Source organism: Pristiophorus japonicus, chromosome 2, assembly GCF_044704955.1.
Source record: "Pristiophorus japonicus isolate sPriJap1 chromosome 2, sPriJap1.hap1, whole genome shotgun sequence".
In the NCBI taxonomy this organism is placed as follows: Eukaryota; Metazoa; Chordata; class Chondrichthyes; family Pristiophoridae; genus Pristiophorus; species Pristiophorus japonicus.
The window spans coordinates 169,947,542-169,973,120 of record NC_091978.1 but is presented as its reverse complement, the minus strand read 5'-3'; the positions used below and the strand labels follow the sequence as shown (position 1 = coordinate 169,973,120).

Sequence of the window (25,579 nt, the reverse complement as noted above, 5' to 3'; positions counted from 1 at the left end):
ATAACCCCTTGGGAGCACAGGTATTTAAGAAGGCTTCACAGGTTGGAGAGGCACTCTGGAGACCTGCAATAAAAGACTAAGTTCACACTTTATTTTGAGCTCACAGTGTTCAGTCTGACTCTTTTTCCATACACTACAACTGGCGACGAGATACAGATAACAAACCCAAAGATTCAGAGAACAGTGGGCATCCTGGAGAAATTTTCGGGGGGAGATGATTGGGAAACTTTTGTGGAGCGACTCGACCAATACTTCGTGACCAACGAGCTAGATGGGGAAGAGAGCACTGCCAAATGTAGAGCGATCCTCCTCACTGTCTGTGGGGCACCAATGTATGGCCTCATGAAGAATCTGCTCACTCCAGCGAAACCCACAGAGAAATCGTACGACGATTTGTGCACACTGGTCCGAGAGCATTTGAACCCGAAGGAAAGCGTTCTGATGGCGCGGTACCGGTTCAACACCTACAGAAGGTCTGAAGGTCAGGAAGTGGCGAGTTATGTCACCAAGCTGAGAAGCCTTGCAGGACATTGAGAATTTGAAGGACATTTGGAGCACATGCTCAGAGACTTTTTCGTACTTGGCATTGGCCACGAAACCATACTTCACAAGCTTTTGACTGTAGAGACCCCAACTTTGAGTAAGGCCATAGCGATAGCCCAGGCGTTCATTACCACCAGTGACAATACGAAGCAAATCTCTCAGCACTGCTACAAGTACTGCGAACAAAGTGTTGTTGTTTTCAAATTGTAACGTACAGGAAAGGTCACACATACCTGCAGCTACACGTCCACAGATGTCTCAGAGTTCACCATCAAGGGTGATGAATGCAAGGCCATTAACACTTTGTTGGCGCTGCGGGGGTGATCATCGTTTCCATTCAAGCCGATTCAAAGAATACGTTTGAAAGGGCAGTGGAACAATGTGACACCTCCAACGAGTGTGCAGGCAAGCTGCTAAGCCTGTTAAACCTTCAAAGCACCATGCTGCAGAGGAGGACAGATCCATGGAGGATCACTACGAACCAGAGCCTCAGATAGAGGAGGCAGAGGTACATGGGTTGCACACATTCACCAGGAATTGTCCCCCGATAATGCTGAATGTTGATCTAAATGGACTCTCAGTGTCAATGGAGCTGGACACAGGCGCGAGCCAGTCCATCATGGGCAAAAAGACTTTCGAAAGGTTGTAGTGCAACAAGGTCTCAAGGCCAGTCTTAACTCCAGTTCACACGAGACTAAGAACTTACACAAAAGAACTGATTCCTGTAATCGGCAGTGCTACCGTAAAAGTCTCCTACGATGGAGCGATGTACAAGCTACCACTCTGGGTGGTACCAGGCGATGGTCCCATGCTGCTCGGCAGGAGCTGGCTGGGAAAGATACGCTGGAATTGGGATGATATCCGAGCGCTATCGCCTGCTGACGACACTTCGTATGCCCAGGTCTTAAACAAATTTCCTTCGCTGTTCGAACCAGGCATCGGGAAATTCCAAGGAGCAAAAGTGCAGATCCACGTAATTCCGGGGGCGCGACCCATCCATCAAAAGGCAAGAGCAGTACCGTACATGATGAGAGAAAGGGTAGAGATCGAACTAGACCGGCTGCAACAAAAGAGCATCATTTCACCGATCGAGTTCAGCGAGCGGGCCAGTCCTATTGCCCCAGTCCTCAACGGAGACGGCACCGTCAGAAACTGTGGCGATTACAATGTAACTATCAATCATTCCTCCCTGCAGGACCAATACCCACTACCAAAAGCCAACGACCTCTTTGCAACGCTGGCGGGAGGAAAAACGTTTATGAAGCTGGATCTGACTTCAGCATACATGACACAAGAACTGGAGGAATCATCGAAGGCCCTCACCTGTATCAACATGCACAAAGGTCTTTTTGTGTATAACAGATGCCCGTTTGGAATCCGATCGGCGGTACCGATATTCCAGAGAAACATGGAAAGTTTAATAAAGTCAGTCCCGCACACCGTGGTCTTCCAGGACAACATTTTGGTCAAGGTAGGAACACAGTCGAGCACCTGCAGAATCTGGAGGAGGTTCTTAGTCAACTCAACCATGTGGGACTCAGGTTAAACTGCTCGAAATGCGTTTTCCTGGCGCCTGAAGTGGAGTTCCTGGGAAAGAGGATTGCAGCGGACGGCATCAAGGCCACCAACGCGAAGACAGAGGCAATCGAGAATGCACTGAGGCCATAGAACGTGATGGAGCTGTGGTCGTTTCTGGGACTCTTGAACCACTTTGGTAACTTCTTACCGGGTCTCAGCACATGGCTAGAACCACTGCACGTCTTACTACGAAAAGGGGGCGAATGGATTTGGGGCAAAAGCCAAGAAAATGCCTTTGCAAAAGCGAGAAAATTGTTATGCTCAAACAAATTGCTTGTGTTGTATGATCCATGTAAGCGTTTGTACCAACAAGTGATGCGTCATCATATGGCGTCAGGTGTGTATTGCAACAAGCTAATGATTTCGTGAAACTGCAACCGGTTGCTTATGCATCCAGGAGTCTGTCTAAGGCTGAGAGAGCCTACAGCATGATTGAAAAAGAAGTATCAGCGTGTGTCTATGGGGTAAAGATAATGCATCGGGCTAAAATTCGAATTGGAAATGGACCATAAGCCACTTATATCCCTGTTCTCCGAGAGTAAAGGAATAAATGCCAACGCATTGGCCCACATCCAGACATCGGCGCTCACGTTGTCCGCATACAACTACACCATCCACCACAGACCAGGCACAGAAAACTGCGCCGATGCTCTCAGTAGGCTGCCATTGCCCACCACGGGGGTGGAAATGGCGCAGCCCGCAGATCTAGCCATGGTTATGAAAGCATTTGAGAGTGAGCAATCACCCGTCACTGCCCGGCAGATCAAAACCTGGACAAGCCAAGACCCCTTATTATCTCTAGTCAAAAGCTGTATGCTTCATGGGAGCTGGTCCAGTGTCCCAGTGGAAATGCAGGAAGAGATAAAGCCGTTCCAGCGGCGCAAAGATGAAATGTCTATACAGGCAGACTGCCTTCTGTGGGGCAATCGAGTAGTGGTCTCCAAGAAGGGCAGAGACACCTTCATCAAAGACCTCCACAGTACCCACCCAGGCATCGTAATAATGAAGGTGATAGCCAGATCCCATGTGGTGTGGTGGCCCGGTATCGATGCGGACTTAGAGTCCTGCGTTCACAGATGTAATACATGCTCGCAGTTAAGCAATGCACCCAGGGAGGCGCCGGTAAGTTTATGGACTTGGCCCTACAAACCGTGGTCTAGGGTACACGTCGACTATGCAGGCCCCTTCTTGGGTAAAATGTTCCTTGTGGTTGTAGACGCGTACTCCAAGTGGATTGAATGTGAGATAATGTCGGCTAGCACGTCCGCTGCCACCACTGAAAGCCTGCGGGCCATGTTTGCCACTCATGGCTTACCCGATGTCCTGGTGAGCGACAACGGGCCATGTTTTACCAGTGCTGAATTCAAAGAATTCATGACCCGTAACAGGATCAAACATGTCACATCTGCCCTGTTTAAACCAGCATCCAATGGTCAGGCAGAGAGAACAGTGCAAATCATCAGCAAGGCTTGAAGAGGGTAACTGAAGGCTCACTGCAGACTCGCCTATCCCGAGTCCTGCTTAACTACCGCACGAGACCACACTCACTCACTGGGATCCCAGCTGCTGAACTGCTCATGAAAAGAGCACTTAAGACAAGGCTCTCATTAGTTCACCCTGATCTACATGAACAGGTAGAGAGCAGGCGGCTTCAACAAACTGCATACCATGATAGCGCAAATGTGTCATGCGAGATTGAAATCAATGATCCTGAATTTGTATTAAATTATGGACAATGTCCCAAGTGGCTTCACGGCACTGTCGTGGCCAAAGAGGGGAGCAGGGTGTTTTGGGTCAAACTTTCAAATGGACTCATTCACCGGAAACACTTGGACCAAATCAAACTCAGATTCTTGGACTATCCTGAGCAACCCACCTTGGACCCTACCTTTTTTGATCCCCCAACACACCAACACACACACCAGTGGCAACCAACACCACGTTTGACCACGAAGCAGAACCCATCATCCACAGCAGCCCTGCAGTGTCCAACACACCAGGCAGCCCAGCAAGGCCAGCTGCACAGCAGCCCAGCGAGGGCCCAACAAATGATTTAACAATACCGAGATGATCAACCAGGGCAAGAAGGGCCCCAGATCGACTCACATTGTAAATAGTTACACTATTGACTTTGGGGGGGGGGGGATGTTGTTATATATGTGGACTAGTATTTACTCTGTACAGCCACCAGAGGGCTCATTCCCCAGAGTCCCAAGGGATCCCATAATCCCTTGGGATCACAGGTATTTAAGAAGGCTTCACAGGTTGGAGAGGCACTCTGGAGACATGCAATAAAAGACTACGGTCACACTTTACTTTGAGCTCACAGTGTTCAGTCTGACTCTTTCTCCATACGCTGCAATAGGCATATGTGCCGCAACAGGAGAGTAACCTTTCTGAACCCTTCCTACTTTTCTCTTCGCAATCGAAGCATTCCCACAAGCGCACATGCATGGAGCCACCTCAAATACTACAACGTACTGATGTCTAGGAACGGGTGAGGACCCTCATAGGTGTACCAGCTTGGGGAGCTGCCAGAGGCAATGCTGAGCTCCCTTCGGGTACTGAGGGTATGTAAATGGACAGACCGACTGAAGAGACTGCATTACAACATATAATGAAGTGGCGGTGGGCCAGCAAATGAACATGTGCAATGCAACCTTCCTCCAACATGCTGCCCCCTCCCCTGCTGCTAACCACACATCTGTTATTTTCTGCTTGCAGATGACCAGCCATCAGTGCAACATCCTTCAAGGGAGCCATCTACATCTGGCCATGGGGCAGACGATGAGGGAGGGGAAGAGAGTGTTCTGCCTGAGCCTCAGAGCCGACCAATTGCCCCGCCTGGCCTCACTACATCTGGCGATGACGCAGATTTCCTGGGGTTTGAGGAGTCGGAGGCTCCTGGCCCTAGTCGCCTACAGCAACACAGTGCAAAAAGGGAATCTCGCGGGCCAGCTCTCCGGAGGGTGAGTCGGCAAAGTCGGCCTGCTCAACGACAGGCAGACATGGAGATGGACTTGGTGGAAATGTCCAGGGAAACCACAGGAATGCCCCATGAGCTTATGGATGCATTGGGATGGATCCCAGAGAGCATCGACAAGCTCACTGCAACTGTTGCGCAGACAACGTCACAGATTGTCGCTGCTATCCTGGAGTCCAGCGAGGCCACCATTGCCCACACACAGAGGCTGGTGGCCTCGAGCAGTGACAGTGGCATTCCAGGCTGTGTGGCGCGTGCCACTGATCACATCGCAGACTCGTGCACATCGTAGGCACAAGCTATGCCTCAGCTAAGTCAAGTGATAAAGTTGATATCTGCTACCATACTCACTGCATTCCCCACTGTCCAACGTGGAAGGAACAGTGCCGAAGCAGACCAGAAAGTTGTGGAGACACATCCCATTCTAGATGCTGAGGCCCAGCCCTGTCGGAGAGTCAGTGACTCCCAGGAAATGAAAGATGCTGTCCTTCCTCAGGATGATGGCATTCCGGCTCCCACCACTGACTCGCCAACCATGCAGCATACACGGTTGACACCCCAGCCACCAGTGAATGCTTCCGCCGATGATGAGGCATAGCAGTCCGTAGCCGGGCCTTCCAGGCCAAGAGTTGGGATCTAGGGCGTCCTCATACGCCGCTTTCATTGTCTGGCCCCTCAATACAGTAGCCCTCTAGCAGCCTTGCTGTAGGCACTGAGGCCTCATTGAGAAGGAGCAGCAGGCGTGGGAGCAGGCTGAAGAGGGGGGGGGGTGGAGGAAGTAGTGTGGCTAAGAGCCATTAAAGGCTGGCACAAGTTTGTGCGTATGGATGTACATAGAACTGAAAAATAAAAAAGGGACGATCACACTGCTGGACGTGTATTATAAACCCCCAAACAGTGGGAGGGAGATAGAAGAGCAAATATGTAGGCAAAGTCCAAAAACCATAGGGCAGCAATAGTAGAGGATTTCAACTATCCGAATATTGATTGGGACAAATATAGTGTGAAGGGTATAGAGGGTGCGGAATTCCTAAAATGCATCCAAGAGAACTTTTTTAGTCAGTATGAAACAAGCCCAACACGGGAGGGGGTGGTTCTGGATTTAGTTTTGGGGAATGAAGCTGGGCAGGTGGAAGGGGTATCAGTGATCAGTGAGAGAGCACTTGGGTGCCAGTGACCATAATGCAGTCAGATTCAAGGTAGTTACTGATAAGGACAAGGACAGACTAGGAGTAAAAGTCCCAAATTGTGGAAAACCTAACTTTGCTAAGTTGAGAAGTGATTTGGCCACAGTGGACTGGAAACAGCTACTGGAAGGTAAATCAGTGTCGGAACAGCGGGAGGTATTCAAGGAGAAGATCCGGAGGGCTCAGGCCAAACATGTGTCCTTAAAGAAAAAGGGTGGGAATAACAATTATAGAGCCCCCTGGATGTCTAGGGACTTACACGGGAGGATAAAGAAAAAAAGGGAAACTTATGTCATACACTGACGGCTAAATACTGTAGAATCTCTGGAGGAATATACAAAGTTCAGAGCTGAAATTAAAAAGGATATTAGGAATGCTAAGAGAGAGCTTGAAAAACTCTTGGCTAGTAAAATAAAGGAAAACCCAAAGATGTTCTATATACTAAGAGCAAGAGGATAACTAAAGAAAGGATAGGGCTTATTAGAGACCACGAGGGTAATTTGTGTGTGGAGGCGGAAGATGTGGGTATGGTTCTTAATGATTACTTTGCGTCTGTTTTCACAAAGGAAAGGGGCAATGCAGAACCTGCTATCGATGAGGAGTGTGAAATTCTGGATGAAATAAACCAAGTGAGAGGAAGTATTAAGGGGTTTAGCAGCTTTGAAAGTGGATAAGTCCCCAGGCCCAGATGAAATACTTCCGAGGCTTTTGAGCGTAGCAAAAGAGGAAATAGCAGAGTCCTAGACCATCATTTTCCAATCCTCTTTGGATTTAGGCATGGTGCCAGAGGACTGGAGGACTGCTAATGTGGTACTCTTGTTTAAGAAGGGAGAAAGGGATAGGCCGAGTAATTACAGGTTTGTCAGCCTAACTTCAGTGATGGAAAAATTATTGGAAAAAATCCTGAATGACAGGATAAATCTACATTTGGAAAGGCAAGGATTAATCAGGAACAGTCATCACGGATTTGTTAAGGGAAGATCGTGTTTGATTAACATGATTGAATTTTTCGAGGAGATAACCAGGAGGGTCGATGAGGGCAGTGCATACGATGTAGTGTATATCGACTTTAGCAAAGCTTTTGATAAGGTCCCACATGGTAGACTGGTCACGAAGGTAAAAGCCCATGGGGTCCAGGGCAAAGTAGCAAGTTGGATCCAGAATTGGCTTAGAGGTAGGAAGCAAAGGGTAATGGTTGGTGGATGATTTTGTGACTGGAAGGATGCTTCCAGTGGGGTTCCGCAGGGCTCAGTACTGGGTCCCTTGATTTTTGTGGTATACATCAATGATCTAGATTTGAATATAGGGGGTAGGATTAAAAAGTTTGCAGATGACACTAAAATTGGCTGTGTGGTTGATAATGAAGAGGAAAGTCATGGACTGCATATCTATCTATTGGTCAGGTGGGCAGAGAAGTGGCAAATGGAATGTAATTCGGAGAAGAGTGAGGTGATGCACTTGGGGAGGGCAAATAAGGAAATGGTATACACACTAAGTGGTAGGCCACTTAGAAGTGTAGATGAACAAAGGGACCTTGGAGTGCTTGTCCACAGATCCCTGAAAGTAGCAGGCCAGGTGGATAAGATAGTTAAGAAGGCATATGGAATGCTTGCCTTTATTGGCCGAGGCATAGAATTCAAGAGCAGGGAGGTTATGCTTAAATTGCATAATACACCGGTTAGGACACAGCTGGAATATTGCGTGCAGTTCTGGTCACCATATTATAGGAAGGACGTGATTGCACTAGAGAGGGTGCACAGGAGATTTACGAGGATGCTGCCTGGAATGAAGAATCTTGGCTATGAGAACAGATTGTATAGGCTGGGTTTATTCTCCTTGGAATGGAGGCGGCTGAGGGGAGACCTCATTGAGGTGTGTAAAATTTTGAGGGGCCTGGATATAGTTCCTGACAATGGTCTATTTCCCTTGGTGGAGGGGTCAGTTACGAGGGGGCACAGGTTTAAGGTGGTTGGTAGAAAGTTTAGAGGGGATTTGAGGGGAAACTTCTTCACGCAGAGGGTTGTGGGGGTCTGGAACTCACTGCCTGGAAGGGTGGTAGAGGCAGAAACCCTTACCACATTTAAAGGTGCTTGATTGGACACTTGAAGTGCCGTAACCTGCAGGGATACGGACCTAGAGCTAGTAAGTGGGACTAGACTGGATAACCTTTTATTGGCTGGTGCAGATACGATGGTAAATACTTCAGGGAATCTAATAGAGCCAGAGTGGTCTCCTGGACTAGTTTCGATCACCTGGATGGGTGGGAGAGGAATTTTCCCACATTCTTTTCCTCAATTGGCTTGAGTTTTTAATCTGTTTTTTTGCCTCTCCCAGGAGATCGCATGGCTCTGGGTGGGGAGAGTGTAAAATGTTGCGATACATGGGGTATCGCAGTTTTCTGGGGCGGACGGGTTGGGCCGGATGCTCTTTACCTGTCCGCCATTGTTCTTGGTTTATATGTAACCTTCAGGGCTGCTGACCGAGGGTCGTGTGTCTCTTTGTCGGCTGGCGCAGACAAGATGGGCTGAAATGGCCTCCTTCTGCGCTGTAAATTTCTATGTTTCTATGTTTTGAAGCTCCATGATGAGCTGCTGATGTAAGGCTTTTGCTCCTCTTCCTCATCCTCCTGAAGTGGTCCTGCAGTCCCCACTGGCAATGCCTGGCCCCTCATGATGGCTAAGTTGTGTAGCATGCAGCACATGACAATGAATTCGGATACCTGTTGAGGGGAGTATTGAAGGCTGCCTCCAGAGTGGTCTAGGCATCGGAAGCGCTGCTTCAGTACGCCAATTGTCTGTTCAATTATGTTGTGGGTGGCTGCATGGCTGTCACTATAGTGCTGCTCAGCTTCTGTGGCGGGTTCCGGAGGGGGGTCATGAGCCAGGTGGCCAGGCCATATCCTTTGTCCCCGATTAGCTAGCCCTGCCCTTGTCTTTGTCGCTGAAACATTTGTGAGACTTTGCTCTCACGCAAGATGAAAGCATCATGTGTGCTCCCTGGATAGCGGGTATTCACTGTGAGGATGCGTTGTGTGTGGTCGCAGACTAGCTGTATGTTTAGGGAGTGGTATCCCTTTCGGTTTCTAAAGACATCTGAGCTGTGTAATGGTGATTGCAAGGCGATGTGTGTATAGTCAATGGCTCCTTGAACCTTGGGGAAGGCTGCAAATCATCCAAACCCTAGAGCCCTCTCATTCTGGCTGTCCCTGCTCATTGAGGACTTTATGAAGTCCATTCTGAGTGCGTACAGAGCCCTTGTAACCTGGTGAATGCAGCAATGTGCTGAGAGATGTTGCATATGTCCCCTGCTGCTGCCTGGAAGGAGCCAGAGGCATAGAAGGCCAGCGCCACAGTCACCTTCACCTCGGCGGGCAGCGCAGTCCTGGTGGCGCTGATAGGCTGTAGGTCTGCCTGTAGGAGCTGGTATATCTCTGTCAGCAATTCTTTTCTGAAGCACAACCTTCTAACACACTGCACCTCAGAGATGTGGAGGTATGAGCGATGTTCCCTGTAAACCTGGGGGGGATAAGGCCTCCTCCCCATACTCTTCGAATCCGTGGTCCAACATGGCCAAGAACCTTTCTTCCAGTTTGGAGCCACCTGCCAATAGCAACCAGCATGGCACGCTGATGAACTAGTATTGCCCCCATTGAAATCTCTCACTGACCTTGTAAGCAAAATGTCATGGCACATAAAAGTGCCATTTGCAACTCGTTCTGCGCACAACCGTAACAGTCACTGACAACTGCGATATAAGATCCTCCAGCTCTGTTTAAATATGCCGCCAATAGCGCCTGTTGCAACCTGGGACCAACTGTTTTTTTACCAGGCGTTTCCTGGGGCAGGCATTAAATGAGGTGTTAGGGCCACAAGTTCCATCCAGGGCGCTAGCGCAGCCTTGCACGATGATTGACGTCATAATCACATTGAAAACAGAGGGCGGGGCTGTAAGTTTTTGTGCCATGCAAACTAATAGCCGAATCTTACGGCTGGGAGCTAAATCCTGGATACCCGGCATCACGCTGAACAACAGCATTTAACACCCCCTCGGGGCGCTAAACGAGGCGCAAATTAGCCGAAAATCCGTGAGTATATTCAAGGCTGAGATAGATAGATTTTGGGAGTGTAGGGGAATCAAGGAATATGTAGATTGGGCATGAAATTGGAGTTGAGGTCAATGATCAGCCATGATCTTATTGAATGGCGGAGCAGGCTCGAAGAGTCGTATGGCCTACTCCTGCTCCTATTTCTTATGTTCTTAAAGTTTCTGCTAATGTGTTGTCAAATATTTAAATCCATATTTGCAACACTTTGTATTCTTGGACAGATCTGTGTGCACCTTTGCAAGTGGCTTAGTGAGATGCAGTGAATGTTGAGACATAACGGTACACCTTGTAATGATGATGAGTGTGAAAGGAATGGCTTGGGCATTGTAGGGACGCTTCAGGGTGTTGGTGTGGGGTGGTGCCAACCTGACGCATCCTGCGACAGTCAGGATGCACAGCATCATGTGAAGTAAATGTGGTCATTTTGAGGCCATCCCTGGTGTTCCGGGCAGAAATGTGGTCGGGTGCTGATGCCCTGCGTCTTGTGCAGCACCAGGTGATTGCGGAGAAGGTTGTTGTTGTTGTTGGTGATGCTGGTGTGTTTAGTGATGTTGGTGTTGGGGCTGATCGTGGTGGGCTCTGCGGACCAAAGTGGGATTTTTTCAAGGGCACCTATGCTGCTGGAATAGATGGAGGTGAAGTTGAGATGACAGAAGCGATCTGTCAATGGTGAGAGAGGATGCTCCAAGGAGGTGACACTGGATAGAGAGTATAGTCCAAACACTTCAAACTTCCATAAAACTGAAAAGTGTATTCCAATTCCTGAAGGCTCCAGCTTCTTTGATTGGAAATTGAACAGCTGTGAAATGGTAGCTTTTACACCACTTCTGCAGCTGTCAACTAGTCAAACCAATCCAGAGTTGTTGAGAACCCAACACACTTGCCTGTCGTGATGCCTGAGGGAGATGAACTTCGTAAAAAACTTGGAAAAATCTTCTGGACTTGGTAAAATGCTGCTTAAATAACTTCCGCCCGCTTTCAATCACGGCCATTTTGACAGCGGGCCCACCACCAAACTCGCACTTGCAGAGCAATAAGGTTATGGCCTATGTGTGTGTTTTCCCACCCTCTTCCCTTTTCAGTTCATTTTTAAATACTGCAATATCTTCCAGTTCTCAAGGAGGGACCACACCTGAAACTTCAACTTATCTATTCTCTTCACAGATGCTGCCTGACGCTGATTTTTACCAGTGTTTTCTGTTTTATACTTTTAGTAAGTCTTAAAAAAGGCTGTTCAGCCTGACACATAGCAGGTAAATGCACATGGGCCAGGCCAGACTGATTAGAACACTACTATGGCTTAATTAGACCTTATGGGCTCAAAATTGGCCCACCCCTTTTTTTGGCGCACTCACCAGAGATGCGGTGCTTTTCTGCGTTGAAAAGTGCTCCGAAAAAAAATCGCTCCCCACTTTGGTCGCTGTCCGGCCTTTCCCGGGTCTTCGCGCAGCATGGTCAGTCGGGTCGGGGGCGGAGCCAGCATCCTGCGCTGAAAACAGTGCCAGGACGTATGCACATGCATGTTGGAGTGTGCGCGCATGCGCAGTAGCTCCTCGCCCCCAGCCTCTCGTGGCAGCGTGGGACCCGATCATCATCATTTTCATCCTACCAGCTGCTGGTGCGTCCCGCCCCTATCCCAGGCCGAGTGGCTACCGCACAGGCTGGCCCGCTGCTTTCCCGGGCTGAAGATGAAGGTAGGGTAGGACTTACTTCTATTTTTTATTTAGATATTTTGAAAAAATTATGTAAATATGTTTTGTCTCTTGTGAATAGTGGTGACCATTTGTCAAGCCCATTCACCTGGTGCTATTGTGAAAGAAGAACATAAGTGACGGAGGAACACTGAAAGAATATCTTATTTATTGAAGTAGACTTTATTTAGATTATATGGGCTCAATTTTGGCCCAGTATAATCATAGCAAACAAATAATTGTTTAAATTAGTTGAGAGATTAGGGCAATTTAATTCAACTATCTTTTACTTTTTTTATTGTTGTAGTTTAAGCTTCCATGACTGCTTCTGTTGTATAGTAAATTAACTTTGCGAAGTTTGTCATGTGATGTCCTGTATAGCTGCTTGATCCTATTCACATTCTTTAGTCAAGTCATTAAGTCCTGCTGGCCTCCGATATACCTACCTGCACTGATTTCTTAACTCTCCACAAGGGTTTTCACAAGTGGCCATATACGCTGGCCAAGTAGATTTGGAGTAACTATTAGCTGGCCAAAGTGGCCTAAATGGCCAAAACTTGCGTAGGTGGCTGGTAACGCCCCCTTTTGAGAAAAACTAAACTAAACTAAAAAAATCGTAACTAACTCATTTACACTGGCGCAAATTGACTGTGCAAAATGAGAATTTTTAAGATACTCCAGAAAAACAAGTTGCTCCAAAAAAAACGGAGCAACTCCTGGGCAATTTTGAGTAAAATGTACATTAGATGCCATTAGCAGCTGTGTGCTTAACCAGCACAGAACTCAAAGGCTTGACATAGTCTTTTGAAATAACAGTGCAGGACTCAGCTGAGAGAGCCTTCGAGACCAAAGTGTGATTGGCAGAATGAAAGCCAATTGAAGACAGCATATATTTATGTTTCTAAAGAAATACTATCCTTCCCTTATTAGAACACTTTTTTCTTTTTCTGCAGGCACTGACTCTTCTTTGTGTACAGTTCCCCTCCAGTATTTTGCCCTAGTCGCAGTTCTTCATGTGTGAGCCCATGCAAGTGTTGCCAGGCTATTTCATTGTAAGTGGCATCAGAATAGAATGCAATCCTATCCTCATCCAGTGTTTCTACATGCCCTTTCCAGCAGCAGTCACAGGAGTGGGAGCATTAGCTGTGTTTTTCCTGCCCAGCACTCAGGGTCACGAAGGCTAACTTTATACTCAGCTGCTGGCTTCATTGAATCAGCTAACTCACCACAGATAAGAACTGAGCTTCCTAGTCTGTATGACTCAGTAACACACCAGACCTTACATTTAAAGAAAAGAAAGACTTGATATTATGTTTTTTTAAGTGGTGCTAGATGAGGGATAAATATTGGCCAGAACACCCTGCTCTTCTTAGAAATACTGTCATGGGATCTTTTACATTCACCTGAGAGGGCAGACTGGGCCTCAGTTTAACATCTCATCTGAAAGACAGCACCTCCAACAGTGCAGCACTCCCTCAGTACTTCACTGAAGATTATGTACTTAAGTCTCTGGAGTGGGACTTGAATCCACAACCTGCTGACACAAAATTGACAGTGCTATCAACTGAACCATGGTAGGCACCTAAAATTACCAACTGGATCAATCGTACTGCCTTTGTTTTTACATGTACCCTGTAACTACGTACATATTGTCCTACGAACACTGTAACTTTGATTCATACCTCGGAGACAGGTCACTTTGACTGGATCGAGAGGACGCCGCTCAGGGCCTGGCTCCCCTAGTGGCATTGATCGTTTCCTTTTCCCCAGTCCACATGAATACTTCAGTTCATCTGTTGTAAACACAAATCTTATGAGGTAACGGAGAAGTCGACGGCCATCCTTTTTAGATGAATTGACAGCCTCATCCCACTGCTTACTAGTGATATAGACCGGATAGTTGTTCAACAACTGTTTGTTTCCCTGAAAATTGAAGATGAGAAACATTTGAATAGACAAAGACAGTTTAATCAAAATAAATGTGATTAAATATGAATCTGCATAATAGTGTTCAGACGCTTTACAGCTCACAATTTTGTTCATCTCATTTAAGATTTACATTTTATACTGAACAACTCATTGATGGAGCTCTGTATTCAGCATCACTGCCTTGAATATAATGCACTATTGGGGATCAGCTACAGTTCCTTGATACGTAAAAAATGTGCACAAAACTGCCTCATTTGGCTCCTTGGTGAAGTATTAGAGTAAAGATTCACTGCATTTAATTTTAACATATAGCCACTGTGGTAAACATGGATAATCAACAGTAGATTCAAAATTGCTTCACCCTTTTGTCACTATCATCAGGCATTAAAATCCTTTCCTGTAAACAATGTTATGTTTGATATGGCATGACAGACATAATCTACGCTGCCAACAAAAACAGAATTTAAAAATGGAATAAACACTCACAAATAATATGCAACGATATTTTCTGCCACACACTCCCTGCACATGCCACACCTATTGAGGGACCGGAATCAGGTCTTGCATTTAAAACTTTGAGTTCCACAGTTTGTGACCTTATTTGAACCATTTACTCAGATGTTAGTCTTCCCACTCACTCCCAACTGTTCCAACTGTTGATTGGATGTGAAAATCTAACTGAGATCGACCAGAGTTTCTTATAACTACTGCTACTATTCTCTATTTAATATAGAATATAGAATAACTAGATGAGAATTTTAAAAAGTAAAAGATTAAATATATGAAACATATATATATATATATATATATATATAACCAGTTGATGGCACATTACACCATCATTTTTTTATTTTTTATTTCAGAAGCACTTATTGTTGAAGTATTGAGTTCATAAAAGAATCACAGAGAAACACATCATATCGAGGGTACTTAGTTCTCTCAAGTTGTGATGCATTTATAACTCAATCAGTTACATCTTGGAGTGCTTTATGTTCACGGCCATCCATCATTTACATTCCCAGAGCAGGAGGAAGAGGATGGCTACTGTCAGAGGTGCAATGTTGTATTAATAAAATCATCCAGTGTAAGTCAAAGCAGACCATTTGACAGGTCGCTGGTCAGACCACGTCTGGAATACTGTGACCAGTTTTGGTCCCCCCACATGGTAGGTGATATAGTGTACTTGGAAAAGGTCCAGAGGAGAGCTACAAGAATGATTCTCAGTTTAAAGAACCTCAGGGACTCAGATAAGCTCAAGGACCTTGGTCTAGTTACTTTAGAGCAGTGCAGACTTAGAGATAACTTGATAGGAGGTCTATAAAATAATTAAAGGACTGTAGAGCGTGTCTATTGATAGATTATTCCAGTTGAACAGATTAGGAAGGATCAGGGGACATAAGTTTAAACTATGTAAGAGTAGAAATAGACTGGATGTTAAGCGGTCCTTCTTTTCCCAGTGAGCCTCTGGAATTACTTAATAGGCTGGTGTGGTGGGTGCTGATTCTCTGCATGCCTTCAAGAGGGGGTTGGACCGGTTCCTGACTGCGGCAGAGATCGCATCAGATAGAAGGCAAATGACTTTATAGCTAACATTTGGTTCCTGTGAGCTAGTTTTGATTGCCTGAGGGATTCAGAGAGGAATTTTCCAGAGTATTTTTTCTCTTGCCCTGGGTTTTATCTGTTTTTTTGCCTCTCCCAGATTACATGACTGCGAGGGGGTGGGTTGGTGGTGGGGGGGGTTGTTGCAGGGGAAGGAGGGAGGAAGTGTTTATCATGATGCTCCGGCCATCATGGTGTGGAGCAGGCTGGTCTTTTCCTGCCCGTCAATTTTGTATGTCTGTTTTGATCATAAATCAAACATGACCATATAAAAGCTGAATGTGTTGTATCTTTAAGATAAAATGTTCAAGTTTCGCACTTCAAATGTTTCAGTGTTTTCCATTCTACCCTGTAACAATTAAACCTGAAATTTATGTCATCATGTCCAAGTAAAAAATGAGATTTTTGATTCCAACTGTTTGATTGGATGTGAAACCAGAGTTTCTCATAATTACTGCTAGGTTAAGTTGCTACCAAGTACAGTGTAAAACAAATGACATAAATTAATGCCAGTGCACAAAATATTGCACCAAAAAATGACGATTTGTACAGTCCTGCAATCTTCAGAAAATCAAAACTTTACTGTCAAATGCTACACCTTTTTAGTCCTTAATGATGTATCTGAGAATTACGATATTCATAACCATAATTTAAGCTTCTAACTAAAATCTAGAAACACAGGCCCACAAAGGCCCACAAAGCTTACACTGGGTTAAACAATGCTGAGGGAAAAGGAACTTAAGATCAACAGAGAGGAAATGCTAATGATGTAATCTCAATGCTAGGCAGCAATGTCAAAATGAGCTGCATCTCTCTAAAGCACAAGAACTGCTAATCATTAAGGACCCCTTCCATCCAAAGGTACCTCTGTTGGCTGCTCCTCTGAGGCTGGTTGAACAAGTTGATTGTGATGCTGGAGTACAGTCTTGTAATAATCAAGAACAGTCTGGCAGGGCGCTGCATGAAAGAAAATAATTTCAGATAAGCATCTAATTCAATCATAATATGCATCAGAATAGAATGTGCCACTATTCAGCATTCAGGAACAGGGTTCTTATGAAGATCAAAAGTCATTTTATGGGCCTTTCACCTCAATAATTATAGTATGGCAACCATAAAAATCTCCTCACTCTCACTGTGAATTCCAAAAACATTGAATTCTCAGCAAAGAAAAATCTCTGCATAACAGGTTATCATAAGACTGGTGAGAGTATATATGCACTGTTGGCTAGACTCATCAGAATTCAGTCAGCAAATATTGTGTTCTGCCATCATTTACAGTTGCATTACTTGCTGATAGAGGGGAAGGAGAGATCAGGCCCACGCTAAGCCATGTAGTTAAATAATTACCCTATTATCAGGGTAGTCGTAACCTGATTTTGTCTTGCGCTATTGAAGGTCAACAAAATAGTGCTACTGCGCAGCAGAGCTAGTCTCCAGTCGTCTTGGTTAATCCTTGCCACTGGACCAAGACCTAGCTCTGTCAAGTCCGTGTGGTGGCTGGTATGCAATGGCTACCACACGTTAAAAAAATCCACGCACAGGCATGTTCCACCCTTCAACATGTAGTATGGGACCTGGAATATTAGGTCCTACATTGAAACACCTGTGAACTCATCCCTTTTTGGCGTGGAAGCAAGTCATCCTCGATACGAGGGACCGCCTAAGAGAGAGAGAGATAAGGTAAATAGAGTGTGTGCTTGACCACTGTGTTCATAAATCTAAGTGTTAGTTTAAGTGTTTCTAGCCAAGAAAAAAATCCTGTAATCACAATCCTGAAATTTTCCTTTGTTACAACTAAGGACCTTTCACTGAGGATTGTAGGAATTGCTTCTGTATGTATGCAGCTTTAATAAATATGAGGACTAAAGCTTGGTTCAAGAATATAGAGTTGTCCAATACCAAAATTTCCATCCTGACGCTAAAATATTCAGCATAAATATGAATATCAGTTGAGCTCTAGTACTAAGGGTATGAGGGAACAGTATTAGAATAACTAAGTCAGATTTCACGCACCTGGAATGCTATCCAAGGTTTTCCTTAGCTCCTCATTTTCCTGTTGGAGTAAAACTACTTCCTGTTCCAACTCTTGGCACCTCTGACAGTAGCCATCCTCTTCTTCCTCCTCAGGAAATGTAGACGATGGATGGACATGAGATTCTGATGTTGCTGGGGATGTCCACCCTCCCAAAGTATGTGTAGGAGATGTGGAAAGTGAATCCATTTCTGTCACATGATTGCACTCACTCATTCCTACAGTACTCTGTGAAGGCCGCCCCCCGGCCAGTAGGTAACTTTGAAGAGAATCAGTAAACACACGAAGCAAGGCTGAGGTTTGATGTCTCTTTTGCACATACTGTAATTCCAACTCTGGATTGTCTGATGTCCGTGGCTGCATTGGGGCGTCTTTGACTAGCTGGCACTGTCCTGTGCGCTCATCGTAACATCCACTCTCTTTTTTTACACAAGAAATGACTTGAGGTTGGTTGGTGTCCAAAAGTTTTCCATTGTCCTTTAAGAGAGTCAGGACTCGACTGCATTGCTGTGCAAAGGCATCAAGTATTAAGCGGCTCTCTGTGATGGAGCAGAAAAACACATAATACTGTACAAGTGAACAAGAATTGTGTCTCATAATCAGTCAGCTCACCTTCCCCCAACAACACCACTTTCTCCACATGGTTAACTGCCTTGATGCAGCTTTCTTCACCTCACAGGGTGAAGTGGTAGAGTTTAGAGGCGTGGCACGATCATCAATACCACTTCACAATTGATAGAAAAGATAGATATTCCACTCTCCCAAGGCGAAATGCTTTGCTAATGTAATTCCTGCCTCCCCCTTAGTGAAACCGGACAAACACATAAAAATTATGTTGCAGCACTCCAAACGTCAACAGCTGTCAGATTAGTCAGAATAGATTTTAAAACACTCACAGAGCACACTTGCTGTTGAAAATTGATACCTGTATACATGTCAGAGGCCTATAAGTGTCTAACTCACTGCTTTGTTTCCTTTGCTGTGATAAAGCAAATATAATTTTTTGACTGATTACCGTATTTACTGTAATTGTGTCATTTAGAATCACCTATACAGTCCACTCCTCCGAATTCAAAGTGGCTTAATGAAAACTTTGGGATAATTCATTTTTAGTGATAAAAATAACGTTAAATTACCAGGAGGAGTGGTAATTTATATCGCACTTAATTAGTATTTTACGCAAGTAGAGCTCAGTACGGACAGGCCAGCCTCCTGAGTTCTGGCTAGACTATTTCCATAATGTATAATAAATAAAGGTTTCAGTCTTATTTTTGCTAACTGCATATGCAAAAATGGAAATATTCTCCTTAAATTATAAATTTGTTGCTAAGCAAGAACTTTATCCACTTTTATATTGCATTAAGACTTATGCGAGTGACACCGGTTCCTGATCGAGGGACGCCGGTTCCTGATCGAGGGACACCGGTTCCTGATCGAGGGACGCCTGTTCCTGATCGAGGGACGCCGGTTCCTGATCGAGGGACGCCTGTTCATGATCATAGAAACATAGAAACATAGAAAATAGGTGCAGGAGTAGGCCATTCGGCCCTTCTAGCCTGCACCGCCATTCAATGAGTTCATGGCTGAACATGCAACTTCAGTACCCCATTCCTGCTTTCTCACCATACCCCTTGATTCCCCTAGTAGTAAGGACTTCATCTAACTCCTTTTTGAATATATTTAGTGAATTGGCCTCAACAACTTTCTGTGGTAGAGAATTCCACAGGTTCACCACTCTCTGGGTGAAGAAGTTCCTCCTCATCTCGGTCCTAAATGGCTTCCCCCTTATCCTTAGACTGTGTCCCCTGGTTCTGGACTTCCCCAACATTGGGAACATTCTTCCTGCATCTAACCTGTCTAACCCCGTCAGAATTTTAAACGTTTCTATGAGGTCCCCTCTCATTCTTCTGAACTCCAGTGAATACAAGCCCAGTTGATCCAGTCTTTCTTGATAGGTCAGTCCCGCCATCCCGGGAATCAGTCTGGTGAACCTTCGCTGCACTCCCTCAATAGCAAGAATGTCCTTCCTCAGGTTAGGAGACCAAAACTGTACACAATACTCCAGGTGTGGCCTCACCAAGGCCCTGTACAATTGTAGCAACACCTCCCTGCCCTTGTACTCAAATCCCCTCGCTATGAAGGCCAACATGCCATTTGCTTTCTTAACCGCCTGCTGTACCTGCATGCCAACCTTCAATGACTGATGTGCCATGACACCCAGGTCTCTTTGCACCTCCCCTTTTCCTAATCTGTCACCATTCAGATAATAGTCTGTCTCTCTGTTTTTACCACCAAAGTGGATAACCTCACATTTATCCACATTATACTTCATCTGCCATGCATTTGCCCACTCACCTAACCTATCCAAGTCGCTCTGCAGCCTCATAGAATCCTCCTTGCAGCTCACACTGCCACCCAACTTAGTGTCATCCGCAAATTTGGAGATACTACATTTAATCCCCTCGTCTAAATCATTAATGTACAGTGTAAACAGCTGGGGCCCCAGCACAGAACCTTGCGGTACCCCACTAGTCACTGCCTGCCATTCTGAAAAGTTCCCATTTACTCCTACTCTTTGCTTCCTGTCTGACAACCAGTTCTCAATCCATGTCAGCACACTACCCCCAATCCCATGTGCTTTAACTTTGCACATTAATCTCTTGTGTGGGACCTTGTCGAAAGCCTTCTGAAAGTCCAAATATACCACATCAACTGGATTTTCCCTTGTCCACTCTACTGGAAACATCCTCAAAAAATTCCAGAAGATTTGTCAAGCATGATTTCCCTTTCACAAATCCATGCTGACTTGGACCTATCATATTACCTCTTTCCAAATGCACTGCTATGACATCCTTAATAATTGATTCCATCATTTTACCCACTACCGATGTCAGGCTGACCGGTCTGTAATTCCCTGTTTTCTCTCTCCCTCCTTTTTTAAAAAGTGGGGTTACATTGGCTACCCTCCACTCCATAGGAACTGATCCAGAGTCAATGGAATGTTGGAAAATGACTGCCAATGCATCCACTATTTCCAAGGCCACCTCCTTAAGTACTCTGGGATGCAGTCCATCAGGCCCTGGGGATTTATCGGCCTTCAATCCCATCAATTTCCCCAACACAATTTCCCGACTAATAAGGATTTCCCTCAGTTCCTCCTCCTTACTAGACTCTCCGACCCCTTTTATATCAAAGGATACCTGTTCCTGATCGAGGGGCACCGGTTCCTGATCGAGGGACACCTGTTCCTGATCAAAGGACGTCTGTTCCTGATCAAGGGATGCCTGTTCCTGATCGAGGGGCGCCTGTTCCTGATCGAGGGGCGCCTGTTCCTGATCGAGGGACGCCGGTTCCTGATCGAGGGACGCCGGTTCCTGATCGAGGGACGGCGGTTCCTGATCGAAGGGCGCCTGTTCCTGATCGAGGGACACCGGTTCCTGATCGAGAGACACCGGTTCCTGATCGAGAGACACCGGTTCCTGATCGAGGGACAATGGTTCCTGATCGAGGGACAACGGTTCCTGATCGAGGAACGCCGGTTCCTGATCGAGGGACACCTGTTCATGATCAAAGGATACCTGTTCCTGATCGAGGGACGCCGGTTCCTGATCGAGGGACGCCTGTTCCTGATCGAGGGATGCCGGTTCCTGATCGAGGGACATCTGTTCATGATCAAAGGATACCTGTTCCTGATCGAGGGACGTCAGTTCCTGATCGAGGGACACCTGTTCATGATCAAAGGATACCTGTTCCTGATCGAGGGACACCTGTTCATGATCAAAGGATACCTGTTCCTGATCGAGGGGCACCGGTTCCTGATCAAAGGACGCCTGTTCCTGATCAAAGGATGCCCGTTCCTGATCGAGGGACGCCTGTTCCTGATCTAAGGACGCCTGTTCCTGATCAAAGGACGCCTGTTCCTGATCGAGGGGCGCCTGTTCCTGATCGAGGGGCGCCTGTTCCTGATCGAGGGACACCTGTTCCTGATCGAGAGACACCGGTTCCTGATCGAGGGACACCGGTTCCTGATCGAGGGACATCGGTTCCTAATCGAGGGACGCCAGTTCCTGATCGAGGGACGCCGGTTCCCGATCGAGGGACACCAGTTCCTGATCGAGAGACACCGGTTCCTGATCGAGAGACACCGGTTCCTGATCGAGGGACAACGGTTCCTGATCGAGGGACAACGGTTCCTGATCGAGGGACATCTGTTCATGATCAAAGGATACCTGTTCATAATCAAAGGATACCTGTTCCTGATCGAGGGGCACCGGTTCCTGATCAAAGGACGCCTGTTCCTGATCAAAGGACGCCTGTTCCTGATCAAAGGATGCCTGTTCCTGATCAAAGGACGCCCGTTCCTGATCGAGGGACGCCTGTTCCTGATCTAAGGACGCCTGTTCCTGATCAAAGGACGCCTGTTCCTGATCGAGGGGCGCCTGTTCCTGATCGAGGGGCGCCTGTTCCTGATCGAGGGACACCTGTTCCTGATCGAGAGACACCGGTTCCTGATCGAGGGACACCGGTTCCTGATCGAGGGACATCGGTTCCTAATCGAGGGACGCCAGTTCCTGATCGAGAGACACCGGTTCCTGATCGAGAGACACCGGTTCCTGATCGAGGGACATCTGTTCATGATCAAAGGATACCTGTTCATGATCAAAGGATACCTGTTCCTGATCGAGGGACACCTGTTCATGATCAAAGGATACCTGTTCCTGATCGAGGGGCAGCGGTTCCTGATCAAAGGACGCCTGTTCCTGATCAAAGGACGCCTGTTCCTGATCAAAGGATGCCTGTTCCTGATCGAGGGACGCCTGTTCCTGATCAAAGGACGCCTGTTCCTGATCAAAGGACGCCCGTTCCTGATCGAGGGACGCCTGTTCCTGATCTAAGGACGCCTGTTCCTGATCAAAGGACGCCTGTTCCTGATCGAGGGGCGCCTGTTCCTGATCGAGGGGCGCCTGTTCCTGATCGAGGGACACCTGTTCCTGATCGAGAGACACCGGTTCCTGATCGAGGGACACCGGTTCCTGATCGAGGGACATCGGTTCCTAATCGAGGGACGCCAGTTCCTGATCGAGGGACACCGGTTCCTGATCGAGGGACATCGGTTCCTAATCGAGGGACGCCAGTTCCTGATCGAGAGACACCGGTTCCTGATCGAGAGACACCGGTTCCTGATCGAGGGACAACGGTTCCTGATCGAGGGACAACGGTTCCTGATCGAGGGACAACGGTTCCTGATCGAGGGACAATGGTTCCTGATCGAGGGACAACGGTTCCTGATCGAGGGACATCTGTTCATGATCAAAGGATACCTGTTCCTGATCGAGGGACGTCAGTTCCTGATCGAGGGACGCCTGTTCCTGATCAAAGGACGCCTGTTCCTGATCGAGGGGCGCCTGTTCCTGATCGAGGGGCGCCTGTTCCTGATCGAGGGACACCGGTTCCTAATCGAAGGGCGCCTGTTCCTGATCGAGGGACGCCTATTCCTGATCGAGAGACACCGGTTCCTGATCGAGAGACACCGGTTCCTGATCGAGGGACAACGGTTCCTGATCGAGGGACAACGGTTCCTGATCGAGGGACAACTGTTCATGATCAAAGGATACCTGTTCCTGATCGAGGGATGCCGGTTCCTGATCGAGGGACGCCTGTTCCTGATCGAGGGACGCCGGTTCCTGATCGAGGGACGCCGGTTCCTGATCGAGGGACACCTGTTCATGATCAAAGGATACCTGTTCCTGATCGAGGGACGCCGGTTCCTGATCGAGGGACACCTGTTCATGATCTAAGGATACCTGTTCCTGATCGAGGGACGCCTGTTCATGATCAAAGGATACCTGTTCCTGATCGAGGGACACCTGTTCCTGATCAAAGGACGCCTGTTCCTGATCAAAGGACGCCTGTTCCTGATCAAAGGACACCTGTTCCTGATCGAGGGGCGCCTGTTCCTGATCGAGGGACGCCTGTTCCTGATCAAAGGACGCCGGTTCCTGATCGAGGGATGCCGGTTCCTGATCGAGGGACGCCGGTTCCTGATCGAGGGACGCCGGTTCCTGATCGAAGGGCGCCTGTTCCTGATCGAGGGATGCCTATTCCTGATCGAGAGACACCGGTTCCTGATCGAGAGACACCGGTTCCTGATCGAGGGACAACGGTTCCTGATCGAGGGACAACGGTTCCTGATCGAGGGACAACTGTTCCTGATCGAGGGACGCCGGTTCCTGATCGAGGGACACCTGTTCATGATCAAAGGATTCCTGTTCCTGATCGAGGGACGCCAGTTCCTGATCAAAGGACGCCTGTTCCTGATCGAGGGGCATCGGTTCCTGATCAAGGGACACCTATTCCTGATCAAAGACGCCTGTTCCTGATCAAAGGACGCCTGTTCCTGATCGAGGGGCGCCTGTTCCTGATCGAGGGGCGCCTGTTCCTGATCAAAGGACGCCTGTTCCTGATCAAAGGACGCCTGTTCCTGATCGAGGGGCACCGGTTCCTGATCGAGGGACACCTGTTCCTGATCAAAGGACGCCTGTTCCTGATCAAAGGACGCCTGTTCCTGATCGAGGGGCACCTGTTCCTGATCGAGGGGCGCCTGTTCCTGATCGAAGGACGCCTGTTCCTGATCAAAGGACGCCTGTTCATGATCAAAGGATACCTGTTCCTGATCGAGGGACGCCTGTTCCTGATCAAAGGACGCCTGTTCCAGATCGAGGGACGCCTGTTCATGATCAAAGGATACCTGTTCCTGATCGAGGGACACCTGTTCCTGATCAAAGGACGCCTGTTCCTGATCGAGGGACGCCTATTCCTGATCGAGAGACACCGGTTCCTGATCGAGAGACACCGGTTCCTGATCGAGGGACAACGGTTCCTGATCGAGGGACAACGGTTCCTGATCGAGGGACAACTGTTCATGATCAAAGGATACCTGTTCCTGATCGAGGGATGCCGGTTCCTGATCGAGGGACGCCTGTTCCTGATCGAGGGACGCCGGTTCCTGATCGAGGGACGCCGGTTCCTGATCGAGGGACACCTGTTCATGATCAAAGGATACCTGTTCCTGATCGAGGGACGCCGGTTCCTGATCGAGGGACACCTGTTCATGATCTAAGGATACCTGTTCCTGATCGAGGGACGCCTGTTCATGATCAAAGGATACCTGTTCCTGATCGAGGGACACCTGTTCCTGATCAAAGGACGCCTGTTCCTGATCAAAGGACGCCTGTTCCTGATCAAAGGACACCTGTTCCTGATCGAGGGGCGCCTGTTCCTGATCGAGGGACGCCTGTTCCTGATCAAAGGACTCCGGTTCCTGATCGAGGGACGCCGGTTCCTGATCGAGGGACGCCGGTTCCTGATCGAGGGACGCCGGTTCCTGATCGAAGGGCGCCTGTTCATGATCGAGGGATGCCTATTCCTGATCGAGAGACACCGGTTCCTGATCGAGAGACACCGGTTCCTGATCGAGGGACAACGGTTCCTGATCGAGGGACAACGGTTCCTGATCGAGGGACAACTGTTCCTGATCGAGGGACGCCGGTTCCTGATCGAGGGACACCTGTTCATGATCAAAGGATTCCTGTTCCTGATCGAGGGACGCCAGTTCCTGATCAAAGGACGCCTGTTCCTGATCGAGGGGCACCGGTTCCTGATCAAGGGACACCTGTTCCTGATCAAAGACGCCTGTTCCTGATCAAAGGACGCCTGTTCCTGATCGAGGGGCGCCTGTTCCTGATCGAGGGACGCCTGTTCCTGATCAAAGGACGCCTGTTCCTGATCAAAGGACGCCTGTTCCTGATCGAGGGGCACCGGTTCATGATCGAGGGACACCTGTTCCTGATCAAAGGACGCCTGTTCCTGATCAAAGGACGCCTGTTCCTGATCGAGGGGCACCTGTTCCTGATCGAGGGGCGCCTGTTC

The 25,579-nt window shown here is 47.6% G+C and overlaps 1 protein-coding gene across 1 annotated transcript in view; it reads right to left on the bottom strand.

Moving 5' to 3' along the window:
* Nucleotides 1-25,579, bottom strand: part of LOC139229057 (BEN domain-containing protein 4) — a 75,211-nt gene that overhangs the window by 20,553 nt on the left and 29,079 nt on the right. Inside the window, exons 2-4 of the mRNA XM_070860718.1 lie at nt 17,632-18,189; nt 16,481-16,572; nt 13,770-14,010 (exon numbers count right to left, since the gene is read on the bottom strand). Of these exons, the coding sequence (XP_070716819.1) occupies nt 13,770-14,010; nt 16,481-16,572; nt 17,632-18,189 (891 nt within the window). The remainder of the gene's footprint in view (nt 1-13,769; nt 14,011-16,480; nt 16,573-17,631; nt 18,190-25,579) is intronic.